This window comes from Gavialis gangeticus, unplaced genomic scaffold, assembly GCF_001723915.1.
Source record: "Gavialis gangeticus isolate Ggan-Ray unplaced genomic scaffold, GavGan_comp1, whole genome shotgun sequence".
Lineage (NCBI taxonomy): Eukaryota > Metazoa > Chordata > Crocodylia > Gavialidae > Gavialis > Gavialis gangeticus.
The window spans coordinates 1,081,960-1,106,199 of NW_017728965.1; the positions used below are offsets into that span (position 1 = coordinate 1,081,960).

The 24,240-nt window shown below is 40.4% G+C and overlaps 2 protein-coding genes and 1 long non-coding RNA gene across 3 annotated transcripts; 2 read left to right on the forward strand and 1 right to left on the reverse strand.

Moving 5' to 3' along the window:
• Positions 1–216: 216 nt before the first annotated feature.
• Positions 217–11,552, forward strand: KCTD9 (potassium channel tetramerization domain containing 9). The gene is made up of 12 exons (XM_019504045.1): positions 217–322; positions 3,736–3,857; positions 5,258–5,301; positions 5,453–5,549; positions 6,360–6,418; positions 7,003–7,131; positions 7,829–7,896; positions 8,004–8,099; positions 8,853–9,002; positions 9,492–9,597; positions 9,944–10,077; positions 11,114–11,552. The coding sequence occupies exons 1-12, from the start codon at positions 275–277 to the stop codon at positions 11,228–11,230; spliced, it is 1,170 nt and encodes a 389-aa protein (XP_019359590.1). The 5' UTR covers positions 217–274; the 3' UTR covers positions 11,231–11,552.
• LOC109288508 lies at positions 11,306–23,288 on the reverse strand. The gene is made up of 3 exons (XR_002095172.1): positions 22,980–23,288; positions 22,579–22,582; positions 11,306–11,317 (listed from the first exon to the last, which is right to left on the reverse strand). It is a non-coding gene; the product is annotated as an uncharacterized LOC109288508 (long non-coding RNA).
• GNRH1 (gonadotropin releasing hormone 1) lies at positions 16,732–21,686 on the forward strand. Its single transcript, XM_019504058.1, has 3 exons — positions 16,732–16,969; positions 17,564–17,659; positions 20,139–21,686. The coding sequence occupies exons 1-3, from the start codon at positions 16,829–16,831 to the stop codon at positions 20,178–20,180; spliced, it is 279 nt and encodes a 92-aa protein (XP_019359603.1). The 5' UTR covers positions 16,732–16,828; the 3' UTR covers positions 20,181–21,686.
• Positions 23,289–24,240: the final 952 nt, after the last annotated feature.

Genomic DNA, 24,240 nt, shown 5'->3' on the forward strand with positions numbered 1-24,240 from the left:
CCGCATTTATGTAAATAGCCAGCTTTTCTCTCGTGCCGATTGGCCAGCACTGAAGGACGTTCTCCAACGGCTCCCCGTCCAGCAGCTCTGATGGGTCCATATCAACACCTCACCCCCGCCCTGGCGCGAAACCCTGGTCCTAGCAACAATGGTCCCGCCCTTCCCTAGTTCCCATTGGACAACGCGGCCGGGAAACTAGGGCTTGGATGCCTTGCCGGCGCTGCCAGTCACAGAACCCGATTTCCGGGTGCGGAGCAGCTGCAGCGCCGGGAGCATGCGGAGGGTGACCCTGTTCGTCAATGGCAGCCCCAGGAACGGGAAGGTGGGGGCGGAGCGCATAGACGTGCTGCGAATCGCGGCGGGCGAGCGCGGGGCGGGGGTGAAGTTCGAGGGCGCAGCGGGGTCGGGCGGGGGACGCCTGGTGGCGGAGTGCGTGGAGCGGGCACACCCATACCCGCGGCCTACGGGCTCCTAGCACTGCACAGAGCCGCGGGCCGTGCCGGTCCGGAGCAGCTGGCCCGGGCAGGGGCTGTTACAACAGGACGGTTGCCAGGAGCCGGGTAGGCAGGTGGCGGGCGCCAGGGTCCTGGACACACTGCTGGGCTGCGTGGCAGAAGCTTCGGTGCGCCCTGAAAAGAGAAAAAGGGGCCTTTACTCGGCCTGAGGGCAGGGCTGGTCCTAATCTGTCACGTCTGTGGTCAGATGTCCCCCCGGGCACAGCTGTTGCGACCCTCATCCAGCCCTTAAACTTCATGACAAAAACCCAGCAAACTATCTGTGTCTGGATCCTGTTCCTGTGTAAATGCGCTCACAGCGAAGAGCAGGGAGACGCTTTCAGTCTTTGCCCTGAAAACCCAGACCCTTGCTTTTCTTGGTTTCTGCCTCCATGCCACTTCCAGTTATCTTGTGAATACAAAGGAAGTGCAAACCTTTATATTTTAATGTAATCATTTAAAAAAATGTTACTCTTTTTCCTCCTTACTAGAGTGGCTTGCTTGCTGAAAGTTGGATGCGTCTCACTAAGGAAATATTAGCATTTCTGGCTCTTCTGGTATCTCTTGTGTAACAGGCACCACTCTAAACCCTGTATTCCCCAGGTTTTGTCATATAGATTGAGACTGACCTACACTTTCATTTAATCAGAAGGACATATTTAAAATGCAGGGGCAGGACAGACTTGGAGAAGCTTGCAGTAATGCCCATCTGTCTGTTTGTTGTCTGGATGAAGGATTCAGTAGCTTTAAATCAAGTGCACATAGACTGACAAAAGGTTTGAGGAGATCCTGTCCTGCCCTTTATTGCAGTGTATTTTCGCTTCCCTGTAAGTCTATAACTTTCACTGGCTGTAGTGGGAGTAGGATAGAGCTCATAAGTCAGCAGCGTACGTAATGCTGACCTTTTAACTTGAGAGGATGTATGCAGGTGAGGGGGAGAAAAGACTTCAAGAAATGGTGCTAAAAACTTCTTACCCAAGTTGCATTTCAGTAAAGTTAGTCACCTTCACACTCACTAAATACAGGTCCTAGTCATTCTAGGCAACTGTGGCATACATGTCAGTTGAAGTCTACAGACTGCTTGTGGGTATTTTTGCACCAAATAGCCATCTAAGGCTATACTGAACACAAGCCTAAAATTGAACATGGGGAAAATGGCTTAGTCACTGCATCAATATTAACCAATAGGTACCTTAACTGAATGTGATCCCTCTTTGCTGTCCTCCTTGGAACCGTATTGCTTGATTTCTGTAATGAACATGAGCATCATTTTAGTCTTTAAATTGCAGAAATAGAAAAGATTTTTAAAAAGGCCTGGAACTAAGCAAATAAGTAGCGTTTCACTGAAAAACAGTTGCTACATAATACGTTTGCCAGGACTAGTCATTCTTTCACTGCTGTTGTCAGTGAAGCAAGTCAAATCCTACTGTAAAGCAAGTCATTCAGCTTCAACAGCTCATTTACACTGGGGCTGATTTTTGGCTTGTCATGCACTGGAAACCCTTACTCACCTTCCAGCTCACAGCAGCCCTGGTTCGGTGGGAAAAGTAAATGAAATGTTTTGCTTTCCCATAGAACCCTACTAGCCTTGGATAAACTGGCTGATAAGGGGATATTACAACAAGAAGGGCTTCTATATATAGCGCCATGCATCCAATACTCATTCTTTCAGCAGTAGTCTTTACAGCTCCTTATTTTTAACATATGAAAGAAAAAGTCTAATGTAGGTCATTAATTTTTTGCCTCTCCACTGAACCCTTTTAGACAAATGGTTGCTTGTAAATGTAGGGGACTGGACTTGGGCACAGGACTTTCAAGTCCTGTGATCCTGTGTCTTTACACTTCATTAATGATTTACTTCACAGCCTCACCCTTAAATGCTGTACTTGCCCTCTATCATATTATTATTAGGTTGGCTTTTTATGGTCTGGGTCTAGAGACTATGAAATGTATCACAGACCTTCCCAAACTTTGGACAGCTTTGTGTCCCTTTTTCCCCTCACTGTGTCTAATAAGATTTGGCAGTATGGTGATTAAACCGTAGATAATTCAGCGGCTTGAAATTAAGGCTATTCTGCTTGCAATAGAATTGCTCCTTGCCTTGGAGAGCGTGCTGGGGAGTGGGGTGGACAATGAAAAAAAACCCTTCAGCTATAATAGTTGTAGTAATCACATGCCTCTAAGGTTCTTGATTCCTTTTCCACTATTTGATGCTGTTGTTAGGATTTGTTACAACAGCACCACCTGTGTAAATACTTGAAATAGGGAGAAAATTGGATCATTGTGGTGTCCTCAAGGTTTTATAAATGTAGTATGTCTGCCAAAATCATAAAATGTATGCTGGATGCAGTTGGTGTGCTTATTGGTGAGGGCTACCTCAAGAATTGCTTGGTTTTTTTTTGCAATGGCTGGCTTCAGAATATGCAAAGTAATTTAGAAAAAACAAATCAAAATTAAAAGAACTTGAGCAACGATAAGTATTGCATTTGTGTAACTATACCCTGGATTTCCAAAAATCTTGGCAAGTATAACCATTCACATGATCAGAGCATTGCACAAAGAGTAAATAACAATGCATTCTGGAGAGGTAGGAAAGTAATTCTTCCCATATTGTAGATGTAACAAATAGAAGTACAGAAATTACTTTTGAGGGAAAACATAGAGCCCAAGGCAGGACTTCCAGTCATCCTTATCACTTTATTTATGTCTCCTATTCCCAAGCCCTAATTCATTTAAATTGGGAACACATCTTTAAGGTATGCAAAGCCTTTGCCTTTATAGGGCATCCCCTTTTCGCTGGGATTTTAGGAAGAAACTCTGGGTAGGGTTGTTTAAAATGACTCTCCAGGGTTTCAGTTTGGTTGTCCTCACAGGCATTTGGTACAAGTGAGATGCACTGCTGGCTTTGTCTGGCCTAACACTTACTGTGCTCCCACCTACAAAGAGTTGGGCATTTGGAGGCATTTTTTTCTTTGGGTGGTTACATGGTTTTTCTTTCCTTTTTAAGAAATTTTTGTAACATTGTTAGGAGCTGTTGGACAGAGCCTGAATTCAAGGTATCTTAACAGTTTTTTTCTAAAGCTCAAATTGCTTCTTAATAAAGTGTGTGCGACTATTCCAGAACACCGATATGGGATGACCCATAGATAGCCTTTTTGCCCTTTGGATCTGAAAGGGACTAGAGGACCTATCCATGCTTGGTATCTAAACTGATACTAAACAATATGCCTTCTGTTTATAGGTTGTGGCTGTTTATGGGACTTTATCAGACTTGCTGTCTGTGGCGAGTAATAAACTTGGAATTAAAGCAACCAGTGTGTACAATGGAAAAGGCGGACTCATTGATGACATCGCTTTAATTAGGTAATGTTTTCCAAATACAAGCTAACTTGACTGAAAACAATACAGATATGTCTAAATATGCCAGGGAAGTGCTACAGAAACCCTCCGAAGATCAGTCTGTGTAGATTCTGATCAGGATATTGAGCACATCTTTCCTGGATCATATTACACCTTAGCAAACTAAATGCATACCTTTGGTTCTGAACAAAGGTTGTGATTTTACCCAGAACATGCAGTTAACCCAAGCTGGTTACCTTATTTCCCGGAAGCTGTGTGTGTCTGATAGAAATTGACAGAACCTATTCAGTTCAGGGCAATTTCAGAAGTCTTGAAAATGATAATTCCCAATCAGATTCACAAATTTTGCAGTTAGAATTGAATTGCATCCCAAAGTAGACAGTTGGGTTGAAGAGCTCTGCGCACTTAACCAGTATGCAGATAACCACTGTTAAAGCATAATCGGTACGCATAAATATTGGGACTGGCATCATGTTATGCAGTTAGGTAAATGACGCACTTACCTGATAAGCACGTAGATGGGGTATACTGTATTTATGTTTCCAACAGTTGTCAGTATCTGACACATTAGAAGAAAGCAAATCCTGTCCTACCAGTGCACTTGATAAATTGCACAGTACTGTATGACTGATACCTTTCTGACCCTTTCTGGCAATTATTTCATGCCCTGGATCGCTTAGTTCTCTTGGTATGAAGAGCACACTATGCTTTAATTTGATTAAATAAAAGTGTTCTTGTAATCAATTTCTTGACTGAGAAAAATTTAAGCTACCTGAATAAGGTGCATTTTATGACATTTAAATCCTATCTGAATTCTGAATTATTCAGAGGAAATGTGGATTCCAAAGGGATCCCAGAGCCTACGCAAGGTTTTATCTTGGTGTTCTTATACCTGGCCAATAGGTTAATACTTAAGTGAGGATCGCGTGGCTGACACAAGGGCTGCCAGTGGGGGGACACAACTCTACGCCGCTGCCACTACCAGGCACTGGCTTCAGCCAGGCTGCAATCCTGTGCCTGCACCCTGCCATCAGCACAGAAATTTGTAGGGCACACGTGCCCCCTCATGTACACCCTTGCCATGCGTTGCCAATGGAGGATTAGTTAGTTCAGTAAATACCAGCCTATATAGTCTTGATAAAAGAGAGTTTAGCTACCCTGTGGTTTACAGGAAGTACAGCTAACATCCTGAAATGAACTATTTAAGAACAGAGAACATGAGTCTTGAACTTGCCCACACTGGTGTAAATTGGGAGTCTCACCGTTAGCTAAATAGAATCAGCGTTCTTTTCATAGTAAATAATAATCATTTGCTATTAACTGAAAGCAATAGGTTTCAGGCTAAGCCTGAATGAGTGACTAGCATTCAAAATGCATGCTTAATTTGTCCTTTCCCTCCCCAGGGATGATGACGTTTTGTTTGTTTGTGAAGGGGGACCATTTATTGGTAAGTGTCTGCGTTATAAAAAATGGAGATCTGAAGTAAGTCCAAAAATCTACAGTGTGCAGTTTTCTAAAGAAGCGCTTTACAATACAGGGGTTCAGAAATATTACATGGCTATACTAAGAATCACTTATTTTGTACTTCATCTATGTAGATCCTCAGACAGATGCAAAACCTCATGAAGAACTAACAGGAGCACACACAGATTGGTTAACGTTAAATGTCGGAGGGCGATATTTTACAACCACACGGTGAGGATGTAACTAGTTACCCTTTTGTTTTAAAAGGACTTTAGATAGTAACTCTGACATAAACAGTAACTAAGTTCAGTTGCTGAAACGTCAGATTTTAAATTTTTCCAGCAATGGGAAAAAAATCTGTTTTATGGAGGGTCAGAACTTTTTACTGTTCACCTTTTTGTAGCATTATTTGCACCAGCTTAGTTCTTAAGTGGTTTTCAGAGATTATTAGAAATGGACAGAAAACTGAAAATACATGGAGTAATCTCTACAATATTTCAGTTAATCAAATGCATGCTCTGCTTTTATAAAGGGTCTTTGGAATAAACTCTTAACTAATTTGCACTAAAAAAAAAAAAAAACAAACCAAAAAAAACCCCCACAGCGGTGGGTCCATCCAAGCCAAATGGTTCCTGGACTAGCGTGGGTAAGACATGCTAGTTTCAGTAGCTGACAGCACTAAAGAAAGGGACTTGACTAGCATCACATCCAGTTACCTTTTGACTTCCCACCTAAACGACTGGATACCCATTCAGAGCTAGGTGACAGGGGGCAGCCTTCAGCATAAGTCCATAGTGATTGTACAAACTAATGCCTTCTGGAGCCTTAGCAAGACGCTTACACGATTCTCTCACCATGTCCTGACAGTATAATGCCAGACATACTTACTGCGCGCTCCTGTAAGTTACCATATTATGTATATGTATCTTCTACTTGTGGTACTGTAAGTACACAGAAAAGTCTTGTACGTAATGATTGTGATGTTCCTCTGAGGTCACTTTTTTTTGTACAGATTAAACTGACCTACTTCTTATTCTGTAGGAGCACTTTAGTTAATAAAGAACCTGAAAGTATGCTGGCCCATATGTTTAGAGATAAAGGTTAGTATACACTTCCCTTCCACCACTGCCTCTCTTTTCAAGCAAACAACAGAGATACTGTTAAGATAAAATTTCAGCTGGTCATCAATTGCTTAGAAATTAATGTTAAAGCTTTCTAAGCTCTGCTTTCACACTTTCCTTTTTATGCCATTTATGTCTAATATTTGCATGATATCTTGAAAAAGTAGTACATAATGTTGTTAATTATGAACACTATTTTTTGGTTACAACATGCTCAGGTTTGGCAGTTGTTTATTAGGTAACAACGTCAGCGTGTTAACCCAGTAGAGGATAGATCTTTTTTTTTCCTGGAACAGGTGCTCTAAAGCAGTCAAATACTGCTTTTGTGAATTCTCATTTAACTTAACTATGGTCTTGGCATTACCATAAAATACACTGGTTCCATACCACAAGAAGAATGTAAGCTTAAAGTATGGTTTTCCAAATTGTGTCCCTTTAAAATAGATGTATAACTCCACCTAATCTATTTGGGCAGTGTGATGCTACTTTATGGTAGTGGTAATCTGAACATGCATTTTTATTTACGTATCAAATTTAATGATAGATTATTTTTGTGGCAACAGATGCCTGGGGAAATAAGAAGGATCACAGAGGAGCGTTCCTAATTGACCGCAGTCCAGAGTATTTTGAACCAATTCTGAACTATTTGCGTCATGGACAGCTCATTGTAAATGATGGCATTAATTTACTAGGTATGCATTATCTATGATATTTCAATAACTTATTAATTTTAAGTTAAACTCTGTTCCCAGTTAAGTCCACTCAAGTTGGTAGAAACTGTGTGCACACATTTGGGGGGTTTGTATACTTCAGCTGTGGTACATTTGTTATTGATTAAGTCAGTTCCACAGATTTGATTTAATGAGACTAAAATGTTCCAACCCACTCAGATTAAGGGTTGGAAAGATGCTCCCTCATGTGCAACTGTATTCTGGATTTGATTCCTGAACCTTCATTTACCAAGCCTTGATGTCTCTTGTGTAAAGGAACATGGCTTGTATTGGAAACACACCTTTCCTAAACTGCAGGGTGCTTTTCCTTTTTTAGCCATGAGTAAGCTCTCCTTTCCTTTACCCCCCCCCAATTACATCTAATACACTGTATGTGGTTGATAGTTGTTTTGGATCAAAAACAGTTTACAAGGAGTGCATGAAACCAAACAACTGATCTACCCATCTTCCTGAGAGATCCTAACATGTACAGTTAAAAGGTGAAATGAGAACATTAAGAATTTATATTCCTCCCATACAGGGGAGGGGCAGATTGAACAAAGTGCTTGGGCACATTTTTTGAGATGTCTTAAGCCCTCCTATCCTCAAGTAAAGGAGGGAATTTGCTCCCCTGTAAGGTTGAGCACACTGCTAAACAATATGTAACTTTTTTTGCTAGGTGTTTTGGAAGAAGCCAGGTTTTTTGGTATTGATTCACTGATTGAACACCTAGAAGTAGCTATTAAGGTAATTCTAACTTCTGTATTGGACTGCAAATGTCCTGTTTCTCTCAGCTATATTAATTTTTAGCTCCATCAATGTTGATTTTTCATCTTTGATAAAACTCTCAACAGAATTCACAGCCAGCAGAGGACCATTCTCCTATATCACGAAAGGAATTTGTCCGGTTTTTGCTGGCAACCCCAACCAAGTCTGAGCTACGCTGTCAGGTATTAAAATCCAAACCTTGCTTTGAACTATCTAACAACAAAATACTCTGCAATCTCATGTGACATCAGTCATGTGTGGTTTTATTTCTCCTTCATTTACTTTTTTTTTTTTAAATGAGAGACAGAAGGTCTCAATTTCAAGATATAGCAGAACAACATGATGTCAAAACCAAGCATGCAAGAGAAAGTCCCTTTGCTCGGTCTTGCATTGCTCTAGGTTGGAAGTTTCAAGGAGCAGTCATTCACTTAAATATTTTGTAGCTAAATGCGAAACAAGCCAGTGCATGATGTTTGGCATTTCAAGTTGTTTTTTTTCTCTTTGGATGCCTTAACAGTAGAAAACACTTGTTACATTTGGCTGCCTGTAGAGTTTTGAGCCCATAAATTCAGCTTTTGAAAATATATTTCTGAAGACCTGGACTTAAGTATAATACAACTGCAGAGGAAAGAAAGGTGCTAGACTTGAACAAGATAAGTGTCTATACAGGAAGGCAGCACAGCTTTCAATACTAGTTACTGACTAGAGAGTGACTTAGAATTGTTGCTTATCAAGCATGCTCATCTAATATACCTTTATACCATCCTCTTATGAACAAAAAAAAGAAATGAGGACAGAAATCTGCTCTGTGCCAAAGGTCACAGAACAAGAGGGTATTAGAAGTGGAATCATAACCCTGGATCTCTCAGCAGAGTCTTGTGTTTTCACCCTGGACTACACCTACTCTTCAGCTATCATCTTAACTTTTTTTTCAGGGTCTAAATTTCAGTGGAGCAGATCTTTCCCGTCTAGATCTTCGGTACATAAATTTCAAGATGGCCAACTTAAGCCGCTGCAACCTAGCACATGCCAACCTATGCTGCGCAAATCTGGAGCGAGCTGACCTCTCTGGATCAGTGCTCGATGTAAGAGTTGCTTTGTTGAAAAGCCTGATCTCTTCCTTACTTGGGAAGAGGAATAATTATAATGTACAGATTATTCATTATTATTTTTTAAAATCCTTTTTAAAGACACTGACATACGTATGATTTCATTACTTAGCTTATATTAGGCCTTCCTGTATTATCTTGCTAGGTTTGGAATTACAAAATTTAAAGTTCATCCCAATTTATATTACTCCCCACAATTTTCTATAGGAGTACTGGCTTAAGTGTTTGGACTTAAGCTTGCCTTGGGTGGGTGGCTGTTCAGAGAACTGTGGTGCACTATATTTGTGATCTCCAGAGGTTGGTGAAAAAATGGTGGTAAAATTTTAGTCCTCAGAGATGCAGCATCTTCTGTGCCAGAAGGGCACGGTGATGATCTAACACAAACAAACTGTTACTGCTTGTCTTTTGTATTTTTGTGACTTGCATTGGTGCCTTACTGATAGTATATACATCTGTTTTTGCCAGTGTGCAAACCTTCAAGGTGTAAAGATGCTTTGTTCCAACGCAGAAGGAGCATCACTAAAAGGATGCAATTTTGAAGATCCTTCGGGCCTTAAAGCTAACCTGGAAGGTAACAGAAACAGTAATTTTCCCTGCTTTCTACTCCTTGCACTAGTCACAAAGGACAAGGACTTCTGTGGCTTTTTTGTAAGTACAAAAAATGATTAAATCTAAGTTCAGGACAGTTTTAGCCTTCCTCTGTGTAACAGATACTCTGTGAGGAGATGCTGTGGCTAAACAATTAACCTACAAGTCCAGAGCTCCTGAGTTCTGTTATCAGTTCTGCTGTTGGTTTGTTAGGCATTTCTCGCCACATCCCAAAGGACCCAAGACTAATAAAGACTTATGCAGAGGAATGGCCATGTGAACATTAACCAAAACTGTCTCTTCATTTCTTTACTGTTTGTATATTTTAGGTGCTAACCTGAAAGGTGTGGACATGGAAGGAAGTCAGATGACAGGAATTAATTTAAGAGTAGCAACGCTGAAAAATGCAAAGCTAAAAAACTGTAACCTCCGAGGAGCAACTCTGGCAGGAACTGACTTGGAGGTGAGTAGTGCTTTATTTTAAATACAATAAATAAAGGGGTTATTAGCAGCATTAATTCCTTTTCAGCCAAGGAATTATAGAATGAAATGAAACATCTGCAAGTACATTTTAAAATCGGAGACAACACTTGCATCGAATAGGTATTGGTTTTTTCAATATTCTTATTGTTCCAAAACATCAGTTTCTCACATTCTAAATCCTTAACTCCTGCCCCATTAGTTCTGACATGACACTTTATTTTTCAAGCTCCCTGGGCAGCAGGCAAAAAAATTGCCCTACTAATGGGTAGCCTCTTGGAAAGATCGGAACATGCAAAGAAATCACTTTATCACTTGAAGTTAGATGGAGTTTTGCTGCTGACTTCACTGAAAACAGAATAAGGCAAAACTTACAGTCTCTTTTGCTGTTAGTTGGTAGGCTAAAACATAATAAAGAGTTATGGACCTGTCTGTTGTTAGCAACTAACAGTATTGTTTGTTCCCACCCGTTACCCCTGTATGCCCCTCAAATTATAAATGATGGAATCTCAGTATTATGCCTTCTATCTAGGATTGAGATAGAACTTCATCTCACCTAGAGGATGTTAATGTGTTTTGAAGTGCAAACTGCAACTTCAGATTCCTCCTTATAAAAATAATTGGATGTGCTTTGGAAATCTCACCAGGAATGGCAACAAAACTTAAATTTAGGCTGATACCTTAGTGGTCAAGCAACTCTGGCTTTTACTAAGCCAGGGGTGGGCAAAATGTGGCCTGCGGGTCAGATGCAGCCTGTCAGGCCATTCTATCTGGCCTGTGGGGCCCCTAAAAAATTAGAAAATTAATATTAATCTGCCCCTGGCTGCCTGTCATGTGGCCCTCGATGGCTTGCCAAAACTAAGTAAGCAGCCCTCTGCCGAAACTAATTGCCCGACCGTATACTAAGCATTCTCTCTTTCTGTACAAGTAGCCAGCACTATTTATATTGGCTCAAGCACTTAAGGAATGATTTCTGTGTACATTTAAACTAATAAGTGACATTTCTCTGTACTCTTTAGAATTGTGATCTTTCAGGGTGTGATCTACAAGAAGCTAACTTGAGAGGATCTAACGTAAAAGGAGCTATCTTTGAAGAGATGCTGACACCTTTACATATGTCTCAGAGTGTCAGATAGGACCAGGAAGAGCTGATGGGAAGGAAACTGGCTGACCAGAAAGAAAAGTGAAACACTTAGACTTTCTTTCTCCACCCACTCTCCTTACTAGTCTTGAAATAATATTTTATTATGTAACTTATATTCAGTAGTGCCTACAGAGAATGTTGTTTTTCTTCTTTTTGGGAGGAACTTTTTATTTATTAGCAGCAACATCTACCCCTATCGCTACCTTTTTGAATAGAGCAGGGGAAATGGGTTGGCTTTAGAGACAGATTTTTTTAAAGCATTTTTTATCATCACCTCAATTCAGAATAGATGTTAAGGATTTTAATTTATAAAAGCACAATATATGCAATTATATTTGTTAAATCTGTAGCTGCATACGAGTATATAAAATACTAAATTCATGCATAGTAGCAAAAAGGTCAGGTTTACAACTAGCGTTAGTGTGTCTGCAGTTAGTTCCTCTGTCCACGCACAATATATTGAATGATGAATGTGTTGGGAACAAAGCCCGCAGAACATTTTTTCAGGTACTTTTTTAAAGTGGGGGTGGGGTGCACAGCCTTTTTTTTTTTCTTTAAGTTGTCATAGGTAGCATACTACCTTTTAGTAGTTTGATTGTGGGTATACAATTGCTTGATCAACTACAAAAATAGGCAGTGGAAACCTTTTCTAGTGAAGAGAATGGAAAAGAAATTCAGAGTGGAGTGCTGCTATTATTGAGCATTAAGTGTGCATATTCCAATACAACCTATTTATTTAATCCTCTCAGTGTAAAATAACACTATTCAAGCTGACAAGCATAAATCCCTTGGGTACATAATCCTTTCCTATATTGAATCTGAGTGCCTGTGGGGAGCGGAATTAGGAGAGAGAAAATCCATCCCTTTCACCAAAAGAGGCATTAGGCACTACATTTCTGCATGGCTTCTTGACTTCTCCAGTAGACAAAAGGAATGGCAACTCTTGCACCTGAACACACATTATGCAAGTTTTCTTGTATGACGGAAGCTTGGGTAACAGCTCTGAACTGGTACAATGTGCAAAACCCCTTTCCAGTCCCACTTGTGATTACATAGGAATATATGGAGTTTCTGCTAGGCCTGCACAAAGCGGCTAGCATTCGGAGATTTGGCCGCAGCCAAATCGGCCCATCTCTGTCAACGGCTGCCCCGCCTGGCTCCTGCCTCTCAGCTCAAAAACCAAAAGAAACCAAAAAACCCCACTTACCAGCTGCTGCCAAGCAGAGGTGCAATACCCACTGCCCTGCAGGGGGGAGCTCTGCTAGAAGCCCGGAGGCCACTGCAGCAGCCAGTAAGCTCTGTGCCTTGCTCTTTTTTTTTTTTTTTTTTTTTACGAACCAGGAGCTGGGGCAGGCTGGGAGAGCAGGCAGGGTTCAGGGGGCTCGTGGCAGAGCCCCCCCCCCCCATGTAACAAGGGATTATGGGGGGCAGCAGGGAATCGCCCCCTGCCTGGCAGCAGCTGGTGACTTGGGGCTTTTTAATTGGTCTCCTGATTCAATTTGGATTTGGAGATTCGGCCACTGAATTGGGCCGAATCTCTTCCAAATCTAAATCAGCACCCAAAGCTTTGCACAACTCTAGTTTCTGCAGTGCAGAGAGTCATAGAGAAGGAGTCTGCTGGCTTCATTTGATAAGATGTTTCCACTGTCCTATCAAATCGGTAAGCTCATGTAGCTAGGTTGACTTTGTACACATTGAAACAAACACATGAAGAAACTATACCAAATAAAGCTTGGTGCAGCAAAAACACTTACCTCACGTTTACTAACTTAAAATACTCCAAAGTTGAAACCAGTATAGATCAAAAGAAATGTGAATCTTACTGGGAGATAAAAGCAACTGTATCATAACGAAACATGACAATGGGTAGTGGCAATCTTAATTTCTACCGTCTTGTAGGTGTGTTGCCTTTTTAGTTAGGGGAGTGTAGTTTATTTACCACCCTCTCTCCAGGGAAAGTGATGCGGTCTTAACAGTTACAGCAGAAACACATTGTCATTTATTGTTGTGGAAAAGATTGGCTCTGGGTACGTGACCTCTTGGGAGAAGGCTAAAAGATTTTAACCTTGTTTACAAGTTAGGTTGACTAGAGCATGACACATGACTTCCTGGGGCTCAAAGTCATCCAGTGAGTTGGATCAAAAGCAAGTCTGTAGCTTGCCAGAACTACTTCAGCCAGCTCTAGGGCAACGCTGTGTCTTTGAAATGGATTTGTACCTCTGTAGTAAAAGTTATGTTATCGTCACAGGTTCATTTCCTCTCTCAAGTCATTGCCTTCCTCAGGGGAGCAGTAAGCATGACTTGGAATGAGAACATTTCTGCAGCCATAAGAATCAAATTAAATTAAATGAATTATTTTTCTGTGTCTTATTTTGTAGCAGGCAGAGGTAGAATATTGTATGGGAGAAATCTATTTTCATAATCAGTGTGTATAAATTATATTTAAACTTTCATGGTGCATGTTTTTGAATAATCACAACATAAGGCATTGTTCACTCACAGCTGAGTGACAAGACTGAAGGAACAGCCCAAAGTGGCTTATTTGGAAACAGCAGGCTTCAACCAAATATAAGCTGCATTAATAAATGTGTAAAATGGCAACAATCAGTCTTGTTGTTTTGTTTTTAAATTAAGGATGTAAAAATACAAAGCCTGGGAATGCCCTGACCCTTGTTCCATGGGCAGTTTCACTTTAAGAATCTACCTTTTCCTTTCAAAGTGGGGAGGAGCAGGTATTTTGCTTTGAAACAGTTAAGCATCCACACGTGGGGAGCAGACTAGCATTAAAGGTTTGAAGGGTTGTTTTTCATTTGTTCGTTTTTGTTCTTAAACCTCTACAGCATTGTCTATCACAGAAAAAATTATACGCTGGTTGTGTCAGGTGCCACCACCCTCTCTCATTCATCCAGTTGTTTGAGAGAATTTCAGCACTTAATCTTACCACCTCCTTGGTAGTGTCTGAGTTTCTCTCCAACTTGCTCATACATAGTTGGTTTTGAATGCTTTTATACCTTTCCATCTTTGCTCAATAGGAAGTCTTGAACTTAGTGCCAGTAAGGGCAGAAGAGGACTCCATAGAAGCATATGCTGCATAGCCTAAAGTTCTCTTTCCACAGTTCAGATCACCAGCATGGGTTATCTATAAACAAGTTTCGTCTTTTGGCAGATACCTAGCCAGTGTTCTGTCCAACTTTGCTTTATATTTTTCATATCTAATAATGCCATTTCTAAAAAATGTGCTTCCAGTGGCCAAGTACTGCTGCGTATTTTTGCTTTTTACAAGCATGGAACAGTTTACAGTAGGCTTGGACTTACTATACCAATAAGCCTAATGGAAGAGAAATCGCTCTTCCAGTAGGGAAACCGCTGCCACCTAATGGAAGACAAGAATTATCAGTAGCTCTCAGTAGAACCTGCTGTTCAACATCTAGCCACTTCTGCATGGGTGCCTAGATGTGACCTGTTCTGAAAAAATTCTGCTCTTAAATACACTTTCCAAGATCTGAAAGTTAGTTTCTGTATCTGCTCAAAACCTCAGCTCTGACTGCCTCTGATTTGTGATAGCATATAACTGACCCCTTTTCTCTGATGGACCTGATCTAAATGCTCCCAAATGTTGGAGAAAACTACATCTTAACTCCGCATCTCTCCAAAACCATTCCATTTGGACTCTGCCTTTGCCAAAAGCTGAGCACAGTAAGTGAGTTTCCATTACATAGGGCTGTAAAATATGTGTGGTGCTCTGCTAAGCATATCCTAAAACAAAAACAGCTGTATGAATATCCTCTGCTTAACCTCCCTGTTTCTTTGCACTCTTTTCCAATGCTTGCAGCTCCTCTCAGGAAGCAGGCACAGGGACATTTGAACAAAATCTTATTTGGTGCGTGCTATTTTATGGTTTTCATCATACCCAGTTTAGGTTTATCTCTGAGTCACAAAGGTGACCATCATCAGCAGAAGGGCTATGAGGAGATGCTGAAAAGTAAGCTATAGCTGAGCCATGGGACTAGTCCATGAATCTGCATATACAACATTCAAAAGCCCTTTATTGATGGGCCCAATTACCTGTTGAGCAGGTCCTTTCCTCTTGTTAAGCGTTTCCAGCAGGATGAACAAAATCTTCACTTAATCTTCTTTAAAAGGTCCTGAACATACTTAGGCTGCTGATCTGGGAAGAAAATGGCCTTAAAGGCACCATTTTCCAATACAGAAATTAGAGCACCTTATATACACACCTCCTTTTCCTATGTGACTTAATTTACCTTTGGGTATTATTTCTCTTACTAAACCATTTTCACTGCTTGATTAATTCTGCCAGCAGGAGTCAAGTGCTACCCTTCCTGCTGGGATATTAAAGTAATTCTTCCTGCTTTAATGCATGTCAAAAATAACTAAATCCTCAAAATATTTTAACCTTTATCAAATTACTTTTTATTCCATTAATCCGACAGGAGTATGTGAATGGACATGTAAATAAGGAAGAGACATTTCACCACTTGAGCATAAACTCGAGATTCTGGGGTCAAAGGGATGCTCAGAGAGCCATCAGGAGCCAAGTCTATTAAGTTGAACTCACTGCAAGTGGCTAATGTGTAGCCCACAAGCCATTTTAATTCAAGGGACATTGCATAACATATCACTGTTATGTATACTTCAGCAGCATCTAAGAACTGCAGTTAGGGACCAAGATGCCACCGGATGAGGTTCTCACACAGTGCTTATTTACCCCAGAATATTTGTGTGTTAGTCTACTGGGTTGATTTAAATATACTTTACACTTTATAGAACCAAGAATATCAAGGCACTTAAAACAGTGAGCCACATTTTCAAATGTGTACTCACATGTACAGAATACTTGCGTGAGTCTGGCCTCTTGTTTTGGTCCCTAAGGGCCCTGTTTCCTTGCAGTGTGACATACAGAGACAGTCAAACATCAAGTAGATGACTTCCCTTATACCTTTCAGCTGCAGTATACAGAGTGCTGTAAGCCTCCCATGAAATCCAAATTCACCCCGAATATTTTTTGTATTACAAAAAAAAAACAAACTATGAGCATTGAAAGAAAAAAAAAAAATGAGGATTTTTCCCCAGGAAAAAGCAGTTCGCTTGATTTGATTCAGAGCCTCTTAAAATTAAGACCTTCAGTTCTTTTAGTGAAAACTGTCAGCTGAATTTAACAGTTTCACCAGAGGTGTTCTAATTATGTTCTTTACTTCTGGTACGTATAGCAGATTTAAGAACAAAATTGCAGTCCACATGAGAGAGAATTTGATTAAGTCACCTGCTGGGAAAACTTTGGTATTAGGGGGATTAGAAATGCATGTATATAAAAAGCAAGATGACAAGCACAATACACAGGACATTTGCCAGAGAAGAAGAGGTGGAATTATTCATCCGGCAGGTAATGTACTTGAACAAAACATGCATTACACTTTGCTTGTTCAGTGTTTCTAGGTACCTGACGGAGAGAGGCCACAGGGCATTTTAAAAGGCTTGGTGTACTATACGCTTCAGCTTAATACAGTATTCACCATTGTTATTCAAGCCTGTATGCTGTCACGATTACATTTATATTTTGCTCTGTGACAGAATGCAGAAGACTAGGAAGGTCTTTGTAAGTCTCCTTCTGCTTATCCTGTCTGTGGATATCTGCTTGGCTCAGCACTGGTCATATGGCTTGCAACCAGGAGGAAAGAGGAATGCTGAAAACCTTGTTGAGTCATTCCAAGAGGTAGGTTCCTGATTTTAAATAGCCCAGCATTTGTTGTGCATTATGCCATGTGCCTTCTTAATTAATTTTAAAAAAGGAATTTAGCATTACTGACAGATGAGAGCCCTGGAGTATAATATATTATGTCTGCTGATGAGATACACCAGAGCCAGTGGCACCTTCCAGGTTACATCAGTTCTAAACCTCTCTGCTAGATCAACAGCTTAGCTTCCAGTCTGCTGCTACTGAGCAGCACTCATTGACTTGACCTTAGGTCAAACAGGCATCTGTCATACTGTAACAGATCTGATGGTGACCATTCACTGGAAAGAGGGATTCAAATCAAGAGTTAGCAAAAGGCTTCACCTACTAAACTTTTGACTCATGCAGTTTCCTCCTTAAATACTTGCATCAAGGTATTTTTGACATTGCCATTTTCATTTATTGTACCAAGAGTCAGATGACACTGGCTCTAGGCAGTGGGTGAGAAAGATGAAAATAATTGCAGAAGTTGAAAACCACACTGTAATGCTAGCACTACAGTGCTGTTACACCATCGATCCCTTAGTTTTTTGTTTTTGTTTTTTTATGAGACTCGCATCTTTCCCAATTTAGATGGCAAATGACATGGAAAAATTTGGAGAAATGCAGCAGTTTGAATGCAATGGCCCCCATCAGCCCTCCAAGCTCAGTGATCTGAAGGAAGCTCTGGTAAGTCAAGTACTGATTTATTAAAGGATCACTTTGGAGGGAGTTTTATTAATCCTTTGAATTACCAGAGCATTAGGGAAATCCCATCCATTGATGAGGATGCCACCATTCTGGGCAGTGCCACTGGTGCCAAGACTTCCTCCTACAGAGATAAATTCAAAGTAAGATGATGGTTACTTTCCTTCCAACCCTTGACAGCATTCACAGCTATTTAACATCAGAGAATAACTCTACTAGCTAAAGAATCAGGCCATATGGATGCTGCTACTCCCAGGGTCCCCCAGCCTTTAAAGTGCATAATCCAGTAGCTTCTCCAGAGTAAGGGCAGAACTTGAGTGATCAGAGCAGCATGCAGGAGCCAAAAGGCAGTAATGCACTTTACTGCTATTGACAGCATCAAAACAGAATTAGTGCTTTTGGGTGCTTCAGTTTTCACATGGCCAAATGCCACCCTAAATGATGCAGGTGCTTAGCTCTGGGGGGAAAAAAAAAAAGTCTTGTGTTGTGCCCCTAAAAATTGAGACATTCATGGCACTTGTCCTTCTTCAAAATGTTGGTCTTGCCTTTTACCCCTTCTAGCTGTTACCATTCACTGAAGAAACAGCTAATCTAGGCAAGGAGACACCACTGGGGAGTTACAGTGTTTAGGAATTCACAGAGCAAGCAACTCAAGCCCTGTCTACAGCTCTGCAGGGAACTTGCACATTCAAAGCATGTAGAATGTAAGCTTTTTGGGACAGAGACCACCCTTATTCTTTGCTCAAACGGCACCTACTACAATGGGATTCTGGTTTGTGCTGGAGGCACCTAGGCATTACTGCTGTCCAAATAAAATGTTTGTATGAAGTGCTCTGTCTTGTAAGAACCTTAACTGGGGGCATTGAAAGAGTCCTAGGAATTGTCCAAACACAGTGAGCACCTCATTTGAGTGTCGCTTGCTCATTCACGAGGCTACTGTTTCTCTCTCACACCTGAAGGCTTATTACTAACTGGATTTTCAGGTTTGCCATCAGAAATTAGATTACAATGCTAGTAATTTTACATAAGAAACTGAAAGAAGCCTTTTAATGTAGAGGCTGAAGAACAGATGCCATTCTAATTAACTTGTGGTTCGTCTCCTGTTTCTGCCACATATGCTGCATTTTCTTTAGCTCATAAACCACCACTGGCCACGTCACAGGACTGTTCTTCCTAGTTTTTAGTGCCTACTGACATCAAAACTACACTAAATGCTTCCCAGTGCAATTTTTCCAGGTTACCAGTTGCTCCAGTTGCAACAGGGATACTGTGCAAACACCAATAAATAGAAAGGGAGGTATCCAAAAGACATGTTCTTTTAGGCTGTTGCCTACCCTATGAAAGTACTTGAACTATGCTTAGTTATTTCCCAAAAGGACTTTTTCAGGGTGAGATGGTAGAGTACGTGCTATTCAAATTCATCCTTAACATTTCTCCAGACTGCCCGTTTCATTTAGCAGAATTTAATCCTAAAGGCTAGGAGCACAAGTTGGATTTGTCCCAAGACAAGGTGTGGCTGTGTTTGTCCCGGAACAGGAAAGTCATGGGATGGGCGATTACACACATTTCCAATCAGGGCATAGTGAACCTGCCATTGTTTCAATGTTGCAGTCACAGGACAACACTTCAGATGCTTTTGCTGTGTCCCAGGACAAACTGTTAGTGCTTCCTTTCTATCTCATGCATTTTTTTAGGGTTTGTCCTGGGAAAATGGACATGGACATCTCAATGACTGCACTTCGCCCCAGAACAAATGCAATGTCTGCTTGTAGCATAAGGGTCCTACATTCATAGTGTGGACTGAAAGGGCAGGAGGCATTGGCATGAGAATCAGGCAGCCTGATTCAATTTCATGCTTCACCACAGACTTTCCATTCATCTTAGATGATTTTGGCCCCAATGATGCAAAGTGATCTCTCACTGAAAATCAACAAGGCTCCTTTCAGCATCTAGCCATACTTAAACATTCTGACAAATCTGATCCTCAGTGCCTCTGTAAAACGGAAAAAACAATCACCTGAAGAGGATGTTGAGAGGATAAATAAAATACATTGTTCACATACTACAATGGTGGGAACCAAAAGAAATGCTAAATATGTGCGCCATTTTCCATACAGATATTTCAAGTAAGTTCTTTACTTCCTCTCCTAAATAGCTGTTGCAATGCACTGTTCAAAAAACTGTAGCATTTCAGTGGAGGGCTATTTACCAGATGTGAGGTTGGCCATACACTTGGGGATGAAAGGCACTATTATAAAAGCGTAAGCTGTATTATACCATGGTATCAGATACCCAGGCAGGTGGCAAAAAGATCAGCTTGGTTCAGATTTATGCAGTTTTTTAATCTTCTTTCCTACCTCCCTGTAGAATATTTTATTATTTAACCTGGCATTGAAATTCCAACCATCAGTTATTTTTCCTCTTAAAAAAAAAAAAAAAAATCACATAATGTGTGTTACAGGCAAATCTGATGGAAGGAGAAACTGGACGTAAGACGACTTAAATCTATGAAGCCAAACAGAACAATGGGTCCATTAAAGTCACATTTCAAATCAATGCTTTAAATCCGAGTTCTAACCTCTGCTTAGATTACGTGACGTGCCTATGTGTTTGAATACAAAAAAGCCACATTTTGATGTTGGAAAATACTTTAGCATAGAATTATTAGGCTTTTGCACAAAAGGAATCGTGCTACAAGCCGATGAAGAGAGACTGGATTGACACTCACAAGACCTGGCTTCTGTTTCTTGCTCTGTCACTGACCTGCATTGCAATCCTGGACAAGCTGCTTCACCTTGGCTTTTGTTTCACAACACCTAGCAAAATGGGGCCCTGCTCTTGGCCGTGGGCTCTGGATGCTACTGTAATAAAAATAAAACAAAAAACCAAATAAAAGGCTACCTGCTATTCAGTAACATGGAATTTCATTTTGCATTTTAATAGTCCACACACAGAAGATATGTTTGCTTGTTCACCCATAAAAACTACATTTTTTAAAAAAAAAAATATTTACAAATTTTACATTTAATACAATGTTTTAAAAACACAGACATTTATACACCTTGCTTTACAGTGTTTGTAAGTCATATGCTTTTTTTTTTCCCCCCACTTTGAGGGGATGCAACATCCCTTTTCCAAAGCTTAGCGCCGACTCTTTCTTCAGAGCCCGTTTAAAAAGCTGCTTTTATTGCTGGTTTGCCTATGAAGGAGTAACAAAACATCTTGCAGCCTGTAGTGGTTTTAAAGCAAAGTCATCATGTCAAGAATCACAAAGGAATCAAAACGGTCATACTTGCAAAGAATATATATAGTCAGGAGACTTACCAAGCCATTGCTCTACTCCATAGTACTCCATAGAGCAATGGCTTGGTAAGTCTCCTGAATTCAAGAGGGATATATCCCCAGGTCATGGCATTACACCTTTAATACCAATAGCATCAGTTATTGCAACCTAGTACATATTTTTAGAGCTGCTGAGTACATACAGCTTTGTTTGAAAGTAACAAACTGCAGATAGATGGCCAGCATCCCTGTAAGGGCAGTTAGAAGTACAAATGTACACCTCCTCGCCCCAATCTAATTCCAGTTACCTAAATGGTAATCTTTCCATTGACTGATATGGAAGATTGCTAGGTCAACAGCACACACCTTAACATCACGTGACATTACTTTTTGTGATGGGGTTCTCCACCACACATATTGTTCCTAGTGGGATATGTTCTTTAATTCCAGAGGTGGTTATTTATTACACTAGAAGTCAGTGGGATTTTTCATGGACACAGAATTAAACCATCTTTGTGTATTTTTGAAAATTCCACCCTTCAATGTCATGAGAGCCATGACACAGGATTTAATTTTTCTCTAGAGTTCCAGAGGGAGGTTCTCCCTGGTCCACTGGATAATTTGGTCTGAAAATAAATGCAGTGAATTTAAAGCAGCTTTTAATATAGAATGCAAAGCATTGAAAAAGGGAAGCAGCATTGTTCAGGAATGTTTTCACTACCAAAAATATATATAGTTAAATTAGACATCCAACTTTTTAATAATGCCATTTACAATTATAAAAATAAATAATGACAGTAAATCTGCAGCAATGAATCTTATATCATCATCAATACAAGTCTGACTTGTAAATCTGTGGAAGGTATGCTGCTGACAAATGTGTGAAGTTTGTTCAGTTCATAATTTTGACAACTGGTCTGCAGGCACGGCTGCATTTTCTACCACTGCAGATCACAGGACAGCTCTCATTGGGGTCAACTTCTTTTCCTAATCTAGTAACCCACTGGAACGGAAGGCTGCCCATTTCTCTCCTGTGTGGATTAGAGCTTCACTTGTAATATTTTAAATGGAATTTATCTCAGCATTATGTATTTTAAATAAAGAACATCCAAGCAACAAGTATCAGCCAAGTTCCTCAACGGAGAAAAAAAAATGTTTTGTGACTTAGAACTCAATACCAGGCTTAAACAACATGGCTATAAAGTGGGATTCATTTTTTAACTTGTACGTAGGTTAGTTTGGGGTTCACTTTTTTAATTTATTTTTTCCATTACTGTGGTCAAATGAAAATTTGATTTGCTTTCATTACTGATACTAAGAGATTAAATGCAATTCACGTGGGGACGGGAATTGTTTTTTGGGGGGGGGGTTTGTTTGTTTGTTTGTTTACTTTTATCCAATCATTTGAGACACACCGAATTAACATTTTCAAAAATCTCCACATAACTGAGGATCCTAACTCCCAATGTTAAAACAGGAGTGTATTTGTTACTTCTGGTAATAAAACTTAGGGTCCTAAATCAGCTCAGTGGTATTGAGCTGAGCTGGACCACTGGTAGGATTTTCAAAAGCACCTAGACACCTCTTATTGATTTCAGTGAGTCAGGCCCCCTAGACACTTCCCTGTATGTTTAGCAGCTTAAATACCTTTAAAAAAAAAAAAAAAAAAATCACCTTTGAAAACAGAATTAGACTCTCTAATCGCTTAAGGCACTAGAAAATGTTATTTCCTTGTTTCTAATGAATGTGTACCTATTTATAATCAGCTCAGGATCTGTCCCCTTCTGTATGGCAGTCAGTCATATATCTTTAATGAAAATTAAAAACTTTATTTTTGGAGCACGCTTGCAGCAAAATAAAGACAACAGCAACAGAGGATAACACAGGTTGGAGAAAGAGGATATAGATTGCAGGCATGGTTAAATAATAAAACCTTTAAGGCAATTTTCCTAACAGGAAGGGCTGAAAGATAAAGGTAATATTTAGTACTCATCAAAATTCCTTGGAAAAAGGGAAGTACCTACTCTATAGACATCCAACAGCTGTCTCTCTCCAATAGGGGTGAAGTCTCACTTACAAGGATCTCCAACTTGCCAGACGACAAAGGCAGCAAGAAAAAAAAAAAAAAAAGCCTGAACTGTGTAGGCAACATACCAAGATAAACGAAGGAATTTAACAGGCAATGGTGCAAATTCCTAGGCAGAAGGAACAAACACAAATCATATTTTTTCATGTGATTTGGGACGTGGCACCGGGCACATTAGTTAGTGAGCTATGCTAATTAAAAAGTGCCCATGTGTCACATCCCTGTGCTGAAAAAATGGCAGCGGGGCACTTTGAACTAAAACTCAAATGTGTTTTATTTCAAAGCACCCTGCCACCATATTTTCAGCACAGGGACACTGATACACGTTGCATGGAAGGCTGCTGGCGCACGTCAATTTCCGGGCTCCAGCAGACTATTAACCGAGTCCGCTCCAACACTGGATTTCCAGTGCATTGGATCAGGCTCCCCACATGTCTACGGAAGCCCACTGTCTCTGAAACTTGGTTGAGCTTCTAAACTGTAAGGAAGGCCAAGGAGCAAACACAAAACTTACATCAGCCAGAGCTCAAGTCAAAACAAGAGGGGGGGAAAAAAAGAAGTGTTGAGCTTCTTGAAAGTGAGTCATTTGTGGAAATGCAAGAAAGTTAACACACCCAACTGGCTCTCCCAAGTCCACTTAGGTAGCATCAACACTTGCTAGCTCAGGTGTTAGTATTGATGAACCACTCAGGTAGGAGAGAAATTAAATCACTCAATCATCTACAGATATCAACAGGAGTTTTAACCACTTGTATGCCAATTGTTCCTGTAACAAGTTCAAGAATGGAAAACAACAGGAGGAAGAAGAAAATGTCAGGCTATAGACAGAGATGGGCCCATGCTATAAAAATCAGAGTCTGGTTCACATCTTATACAAGTCTGAGTGTATTCAGAGGAAAATTTTGAGTTTGGTCCATTGCAGAATTAAACAGCAGCTTCAAAGTTTCTTTCTACTTTCAGAGCTATTGTGATACAAACTTCTCATTCAGGCCCCTTTTTCCTTCTACAGACACGTGGCAGGGAAACACAATGCTAACTTTAACTCACTTCTACAAAATAAACTGGAAGGCAGAGAAAGGAGACTAGGCCTGAGCTAAACTGATCAGAGATAGTAATACTTGATGTCCGTAGAGCCCTCTAATTTACTCAGAGCAGAGAAACTGCAACATTTTAGTAGAGGTTAATATTTCCCACT